The 8,869-nt window shown below is 44.0% G+C and overlaps 1 protein-coding gene across 1 annotated transcript in view; it reads right to left on the bottom strand.

Annotated features, from left to right (window-relative positions):
- The window catches only part of Xrcc5 (X-ray repair cross complementing 5), a 93,978-nt gene extending 85,109 nt beyond the window's left edge, over window positions 1-8,869 (bottom strand). The window contains exons 1-4 of the mRNA XM_029539368.1: window positions 8,762-8,869; window positions 5,668-5,781; window positions 2,741-2,924; window positions 1,117-1,165 (exon numbers count right to left, since the gene is read on the bottom strand). Of these exons, the coding sequence (XP_029395228.1) occupies window positions 1,117-1,165; window positions 2,741-2,924; window positions 5,668-5,781; window positions 8,762-8,782 (368 nt within the window). The 5' untranslated portion in view covers window positions 8,783-8,869. The remainder of the gene's footprint in view (window positions 1-1,116; window positions 1,166-2,740; window positions 2,925-5,667; window positions 5,782-8,761) is intronic.

The raw sequence follows: 8,869 nt of genomic DNA, 5'->3' as shown, positions 1-8,869 counted from the left end.
TTTCTGAGTTTGAGGCCAGCCTGGTCTACAAAGTGAGTTCCAGGACAGCCAGGGCTACACAGAGAAACCCTGCCTAAAAAAAAAAAAAAAAAAAAGGTCATTCTCTGAGGCCTAGGGAGGTGGCTCACCACAGATAAAACTGCCATGCAAGCCTGTGGTCTGCATTCAATCTCCAAAACTCACCCAGGGCACACAAAGAAAACTAACTATATGAAGTTGCTCTCTGGCCTCCAACATATGCTATAGCGTGTACATATAAGTGGACACACATATGTGTATGCGTGTGCACGCACAGACACAAAATTTTTTAAAAAGTGATTTTAAAGGAAGTAGTCTCCTAAATTTTTTTCTAAGAGCTGAAATATACATGATCACTGATCAGAGAGATGAAGGAGTGAATCTAGATATAATTAAGTGTGGTCACATTCTCAAAGCTCAGTTGAGTTCCTATTAAATACAGAATCAGCTTCATATAGTTCACACTGGGCTCAGCATTATAAAATGTAATATTCTTATGTCCCCAGCCCTAGTTCCTAGCACTGTGACTGAAAGCAATGCCTTCTCACCTGCACAGCTTCAGAACCTAACCAAGGGACTCCCAGGTATAAGACGACATCAGCCTGGCAGCTGCACTTCCCAGACGTCTTGCTGGGAACTACACCTGGGATTAGCTGCAGGATTTTGCAAAGGATACAGGCTGAGAAACAATAATAGAGATGCAGGACCGGGATGTTATCACAAAATGTCTTTTTTAGCGATGTAACCCTATGTGTTCAAGGGCATACACTTTCAAGACTCAGTAATTACGCAAATGGATTAGGAAGTTGACAGTTACTGTGTACAGCACACCAACTACTTATGGATCATACCACTTAGTGCTTTTTAAAGATTTGGAGTAACTAGTTTAAGCCAAACAAGAAAGCCAAAGTATGCCAAATACTTATTTCACCCAGAGAAACTCCTACCAAAGGTAGTTCTTTGTTTTAAACTTTCAAAAGCTGGAAAGGTGCTGCCAGACTAACATGCTACTTGATTAACAATAAACCATGCGTCCTCTGAACAGGACCCCTGTTTTTCCCAGAAAGCCCCACTCCTGTCTTCAGGTGAGACACTCACATGGTTTCACGCTGAATCAAATCCATGCACACAATCAGGGCGTCCAGGACTCAGCTAGTTAAGGATTGAAAGAACGCCAACACTCCCTTCTTAACCATGAACATCACAGTTTCTCCGAGCAAAGCCCACACTACTGACAACCGCAGACACTGGATGACTTGAAAGGGCTTGCCCCATGTGTCCCAGACTCTAGTTCATAAGTGCTTTCTATCAACTTATACATCCTGACAAATAGTGGGGGGGGGGGGACAAGAGATTTAACACATATCCATTTAACAAAAACCCTAAGATGTCACTTAACAGTTCTTAAAACCCTATTTGGTCATCAATACAATGCAAGCCAGCAAGCCACACCAAACACAGCAGTGCCTCCTAGTGGTCAAGAATGGCACTACTAACTTTTTAGAAAAATACTAATAGCTGTTAGAACCCTATTCTCTGTCTCTCTCTGTCTCTCTGTCTCTGTCTCTCTCTCTCTCTCTCTGTGTGTGTGTGTGTGTGTGTGTGTGTGTGTGTGTGTGTGTGTGTGTGTTGATATAGGGTTTTATTTTCATTGCTAATCTTGATTGTGAACTTGACACACCTAGGAGGCTGAACTGCAACTCAAGAACTGTCTCCATTAGATTGGCCTGTTGGCATGCATGTCTTAATTAGTAAGTGATGTAGGAGAGCGGTGGGTGGTGCCATCTCTATGCAGGTGGGCCTGGGCAATTTGAGAAAGATAGCTGACCATGGGGACAGAGGCAGGGGAGGCAGTAAGCAGCAATTCCTCCATTTGTTTGTGCTTCGGGCTCCTGCCTGAGCTCGTGCACGGGCTTCCTTCCATAAGGAAGCTAAAATGAACCCTTTCCTCCCCAGTTTGATTATGGTTGGTATCTTATCACACCAACAGAGAATCACATTGGAGCAGGCCTCCCTGGACGAAATGAGAAATCTCTGCTTCAATAGCAACCTTATTTTTTTGGCATAAAAACATCCTCCATCCAGTAGAGCAGAGACATTAGCACTGGAATCTGAATAGACTTTGTCTGTGATGGTTTGAATGAAAATGACCCTTGAGGCTCGTAGGGAGTGGCACTATTTGAAAGGATGAGGTGTGGCCACGTTGGAGTAGCTCCGACCTTGTTGGAGGAAACGTGTCACTGGGGTGTCAGCCAGGGTCTGTCTCTGTCTGTCTGTCTCTCTCACTGCCACCTTCCAGTACCATGTCTGCACACTGCCATGATAAAGGACTGAACCTCTGACCTGCAAGCCAGCCCCACTAAATGTTTTCCTTTACAAGAGTCATGCTGTGGTCATCGTGTCTATTCACAGCAACAGAATCCTAAGACGCCTCCAATCAATGCAAACCCCTTCCCTGGTCAGTATATGCATATACTCCCTAGGACTTCCCCCTTCCTGTACTCCACAACCTCTCAATATCAGCGCAAAGAGCAAGACACTAGAAGCCCTGGAGCTGGGTATTAATTAACTCCTTATTAATTACACATACACCCTTTCCTTGGAGGAAAATATGCTCTGATAGTCAGTCACATCTGGAACTCTGGGAGAACCTCACCATACTGGATTATGATTCCCCAGATAAATGGAAACGTCTTGTCTTTTGGGGGCACAGAAAGGATACAGTCAGCTTGTTGAGAACTTGGTTGGATTTTGCTCCCGATGTCTTCCAGCAAATCAAAATCTGGTAGCATCAGGTGTCTGTGCACTGTGATGTTCTGATACTGGTCCTTGCCAGCAAGAGCATTATCAGTGCCGTCTGTGCCATAGAGCACTAACGCGATCTCATCCTTGCTCTCCGAGAATACCTAGGAAGGAATAGCCAGAGGCTGAAGACTATTGGAATAGCCTCGGAGGACACCTAACCTTTAGGGAGCAGGAAGACATACCCCCTTAAGCGGGTCCCCAGGGCCACCAGAAACTAGATTTAAAAAACAGGGGACTACTAACAATGATAGTTATGCCCTAAGCAGACTTCTTCTAGTTTTTAAAAATTATTTTATTATTATACGTAGATGGGTGTTTTGCCTGTGTGTATGTCTGTTCATGTTTGTGGTTGGTGCCCCAAGAATATGGATCCCTGGGAACTAGAGATGCAGATGGTTGTGAACCACCATGTGGGTGCTGGGAATTGAGCCCACCCTCTGGAAGGGTGGCCAGTGCTCTTAACCTCTGAGCCGTCTCTCCTGCACCTAAGCAGATTTTTCATTATCTGTAGGTCTTAATTTTCATCTCAGCACAATAAGCGTGCATGCTTCATCCTCTTTCCTGACTTAGCTGTGACTAGCAGTTTTCAGTCCCTGCCTCCTTCACTTCCCCAGAATGATGATGGGCTCTAACCTGGACCGTGAAGTAAAATAAACCCTTTCTCCTCTAAGCTATTTTTCATTAGGTTTTTTTTTTTTTCTTTATACCAGAAACAGAAACTATAAACCAGGGCAGCTGTTTTTGAAGCAGTCTTTCCTGTAGCCCAGGTTGGCTAAAAACTTGCTGTGCAGCCCATGCTGACCTCAAATGCCCCAGCCTTCCGAGGGCTGAGGTCAGCATACATGATCATACCCAGGTTACAGAACTGCTTTACTCCTGAAAGCAACGCTGATAAGGAAAATTATTTTTCTTACTTTGCACACAGGGCATTTGAAGCGTTGTTAGGTATCTCCAAGAGAGCCAACATCCATCCCTTTGCATTTGCAGGCTACTTCTTATTAAAAGAAGCGAGTCTAATTCTCTCTCCATCCTTAAATGTGACCTGGCCTTAATGACTTATTGGCAAACATAAAACAACAAAAAGAACCGGGCGGTGGCGGCGCACGCCTTTAATCCCAGCACTTGGGAGGCAGAGGCAGGCGGATTTCTGAGTTCGAGGCCAGCCTGGTCTACAAAGTGAGCGAGCTCCAGGACAGCCAGGATTGCACAGGGAAACCCTGTCTTGAAAAACCAAAAAAATAAAAAAATAAAACAAAAGGCATTCTGAGATTTCTAAAGCTGGGCTATGACACTGGCACAGGCAGGGCCTCTGGGAACACTCCTTACACACAGTAAGGCTACTCGCTAGGCTCCCAAACTCCATGTATGTGTATTCTCTGAGTTCACGACCGCCACAAAGCACCCTCATCCACCTCTTTGCCTGTGCCATCTTGGACATTCACACCAGGTGAGCCTTTAGGTAACTCCAGCCCCAGCTGCCCGCCATCCAAGTGCAAATGGGTAAGAGGCTTCGGGGGAAAACACCTATCAAAGTGGTACCTCATGCCTATAATCCCAGCACCCAGGAGGCCAACATGAGAACTGATAACTGCAGGCCAGCCTGAGCTAGGAAAGAGACTGTCTTAATTTTTTAAAAGGAGGGAGAGGTAGCAAAAGAGGGGCGTGGCGGCTAATCTCTGGGCACGCCTATGAGAGATTATGAAGATTAGGTCAGCCCGTGGGGAATTAGCTGGATTAACTGAGGTGGGAAGACCCACCCTAGTGTCTCTACCCCACTCAGGAGTCCCGGGCTGAATAACAAGGAGGAAAGCTGGACACTAACCTTCACCTCCCTGTTTCCTAACTGCAGATGCAATTTGTCCAGCTGCCTCAAGCTCCTATATCCAGGCCTTCCCTGACATGGCCGACTGGACCTGGAAACCGGGAACCAAAATAAAACCCTTGTATATTTATGTTGCTTTGTCAAGTATTTTTCTTGCAGCAACAAGTAACTAATCAAAAGGGGGTTGGGAAAGAGTCCTGACTGAGCCTACCTCAGCCACTCCATCAAACCCATCAGCCATGAACAATGACCACCCCACCCCTCTTCTTGGTTGACACAGGGTTTCTCTGTGTAGCTCTGGCTGTCCTGGAACTTGCTCTGTAGACCAGGCTGGCCTTGAACTCAGAGATACACTTCACTCTGTCTCCCAAGTACTGGGATCAAAGGCCTGGGACACTGCCCAGCTATGACTTTTTTAAGATTTATTTATTGTTATACGTAAGTACACTGTAGCTGTCTTCAGACACACCAGAAGAGGGCGTCAGATTTCATTACAGATGGTTGTGAGCCACCATGTGGTTGCTGGGATTTGAACTCAGGACCTTTGGAAGAGCAGTCAGTGCTCTTAACAGCTGAGCCATCTTACCAGCCCCAGCTTTGACTTTTAAAAAAGCCACTTGAGATATTAATATTTGTGATGCACTGAAAAAAAAAAACTGGACTGGGCACAAACAAATTGAAGGGCTTGCTCGAGATCTTGGGGTTAGTAAATGACAGGTAAAGCAAGGATTCAGATGTAACTCATCGGCTCTAGAGACTTTTATTAAACATTTTATATTGCCTTTCCTTTCTGCTAGCAACTATTATATCTAGAGAAGAGGCCAAATCAGGAAAAGCAAAGGATATCGGGCTCCAGAGGTAAGCAGGCTTGGGTACATGTAAGAAATGCGCCCCACCCCCACCCCTGGATTCTGAGAAACACAGGCTAGAAATACAGTGGAGGCTGGTGTCTTATGTTAGGAGACAAAGGCAGTGAGTGTTCAAAACCTGGGTCACAAGCTTAAGGTTAATCTGAAACTTACCTGTCGTTGGACAAACATAGTCATCACTTTCTTTGCTTGTTCAATTGGTGATTCTTCACCAGGAAAGGAGTTACCCATGGCAACCCCGACATCCACACACAGCACAACAGCTGCCTAGAAACAAAGGCCCAAAAAGTACACAAGAAAAAAGACGCTGTTAGCAAAGCTTCTAAAATGGGTCTCTGTCCTGCTACGTAAAAAGGATAAAGGGAGAGAACATGTGCGTACATGTTTAAGATGTGTTAAGTTTCAAGCCGGGCCTGGTGGCGCAGGCCTTTAATCCCAGCACTCGGGAGGCAGAGGCAGGCGGATTTCTGAGTTCGAGGCTAGCCTGGAATACCAAGTGAGTTCCAGGACAGCCAGAGCTATACAGAGAAACCCTGTCTCGAAAAACAAAAAACAAAAAAAAACAAAAAAAAACAAAAAAAAAAAACAAAGATGTGTTAAGTTTCAAAAACACATAAAGTTCCATTCTGGAGAGCCTGTGAATGGCTCTAATATTTCCTAAAAGCCACATAGACAGAGGAATCAATCATGTGACTGATGAAGCAATTACAGTCATAAGCAATGGCACCAGGTCATTAAATCGAAATCATATATTGTGGACTCTCTGGGTTTCTTTTCCTATTGTTGTGATAAAATACCCTGACGAAGGTAACTTAAGGGATAAAGCCTTTATTTTAGGTCATAGTTCATGTTATAGCTCATCATAGTGAGTAAGCCATAACAAGTCAGCAGGTGCTTGAAGCAGCTGGTTATGTTACATCCAGCCACAGCTGGCCACATTACATCCAGCCACAGCTGGTCACATTACATCGAGTCACAGCTGGTCATGTTACATCCAGAGCACAATGAATGCACACATGCCAATGTTCAGCTTGTCTTTCCCACTTTATAAAATCCTGAGTCCTTTGAGGAGGGAACGGTCATACCCATAGTTGAGATGGGACTTTGCTCATCAATTACCATAATCAAGATAATCTCCCACAGTCAGGCCCAGAGGCCTATCTGATTCTAAGGCCCACGATTCTAAGGTTTGTCAACTTGATGATTAATACTATCACAGAGACTAACAAAACAAAACAAATCAGAAGCAAAACCAGACATATGTGACACTCTATGCATTTTGCACACAAAATTTAATTAAACAGAAACCACAAAAGACCTGAACTCATAATTTCAAAGTAAACTATAGATTGAGTCAACAAGATGATACAACTTTAACAGTCTATCCTCACAAACATTTTAGATTGTTAAAACACTATAATGTATTCAAGAAAATGAAGGGTCTTTTGGTGGGGAAAAAAAAAATAACCAAAAACCTAGATTAGCAATCCAGAGACCTGGGTCTAGTCCTATCTCCTCTAATTAGCTCTGACCCCCTAGACAATGTCACTTAACCTCAGTTAGTTCAGTCAGGCAGTAAGTTGTTTGGGCTTGATGAGGTCTAAAGCTGTTTGCAGAATTAACTGTCCTGATCCTACCAGTCTCATCCGTGCTTTGTGCTGACCAGACAGAATGTGAGTGATTCATCTTAGGCGACAAAGACTGAAAAGTGATCAATTAAGACGGTCATCATCTGACCGTGTTTGGGAAACCTTGGTGAGCTCCTATAGTGGGGGATGATCCCCCAATTTTGACATTTTTGCAAATGTCAAAGGAAATACTAATTTCCCTTAGTTCATAAAGAATAGAACCACATGGCACTCTGAAAATTAACAGGTTTCAGAAGCAATGACAACCTATTCTGGGACGTACAGTAATAAACTACAGAGTACCTTTGAGAGGAATTCAAAGTACAGTGATGCCTTCTGCGTAAAAATCTTTTTTTTTTTTTTTTTTAAGGTAGGCATCACAAAATATGCTGGCTGTGTTCCTTTAACTGACAGCCACAAATCTACTTTTAAAGTAGCAAACACTAAAGGACTGGAAGTCTTTTGTCAAGAATTAGAGATTCAGAGAAAGGCATCAAAGAGTTTGACAGTGTGAAGATTCTGGTCTGGAAGAATGGTTTACGATAATTTAAAGTCTTTGTCTGGAAGCAGTAAGAAAACCAGGGAAGACAAACTGGGAGGGGACTGCAGCTCTTCATTACCACACTGAAGCAATGCAGCCTGCTAGGATTTTATCTCAAGTACATCTGCCACAGTAACTCCTTCACGGGAGCTACAAAGTTTTCAGCAACTGAAAGCAGAGGTACAAAGGAAGTGAGCAACATCATTATGGGTTCATAATTTCATCAAAATTTCCCAAATGGGGGTGGAGGAAAATAAAGTTCCGTTATTGAACCCCTATCTTGTTTGTATTAAGCAAATGAATGGATCCTTGTAATTGCATCTCTCTCTAGTGATCAAAAACAATCTCTTTAAAGTTCACGGTAATTTCCATTATTAATCTAGGAAGCCAGGGGAATCATAGATTCTTAGCAAGAGAGCATTCTTTTGTTTTTCTTTCAGGGTTCTGAATGAATGGCCATTCATAAGTTACCACCCATGGAAAGGGTGATCACTTCTAATCACTTCAGTTCTTCATGTCTTGGTTCTCCTACTGACAAGCTAAGGACAATAATGCTCATCTCACGGTTTGGTGTGAAGATTTAATTAAATGGGAATAAAGGACTTGGTTGTTCCTTACACAGTAAGCTTTCAATAAATTCGAGATTTTTAATTATTATGAAGGTAATAATATGACACTTTGCACCTTGAGTTATTTCATTCACAGAATCTCACCAGAATCCCCCTCTGAAGTTTTACGAGTCTGGCATGTAGGGGACTATCCTCGCTAACGTATATAGATTTTTAGAACCCAGGTTCGGAAGCAATAAAGGACGTCCGTGTTTGCAGCTGGCGTGGATAGAAAGTAAACCGAAGCAGCGAGGGAGGAAGGGAGGATGCGAAGCGGGAGAGGCAGGAGGGAGGATTACGGGAGCGTGAAGGTGCACAAGACTCAAATGCAGAACTCCGAACCCCAAGCCTTTCGTTTTGAGCATCCATCCTTCAGTGCTGACTCAGCTGCGATTCCCACAGCTCCTGCTACCGAACCACCCTCTACAGATCCCCGGCTTAGGAAAGGCAAAAGGCTCTGCTCTCGGTACCTTATTACCGGACCACGCCATGCTGGCCCTCAGGTGGTTTGGTTACTTTTTCCGGGCGGAAACCTAGAGTGTCACAACTCAGTTCCGGGCAACCCACAGATCCAGACG

Source organism: Mus pahari, chromosome 5 (assembly GCF_900095145.1).
Source record: "Mus pahari chromosome 5, PAHARI_EIJ_v1.1, whole genome shotgun sequence".
Lineage (NCBI taxonomy): Eukaryota > Metazoa > Chordata > Mammalia > Rodentia > Muridae > Mus > Mus pahari.
The sequence above is the reverse complement of the archived record's forward strand: the minus strand, read 5'-3'. Positions and strand labels throughout refer to the sequence as shown.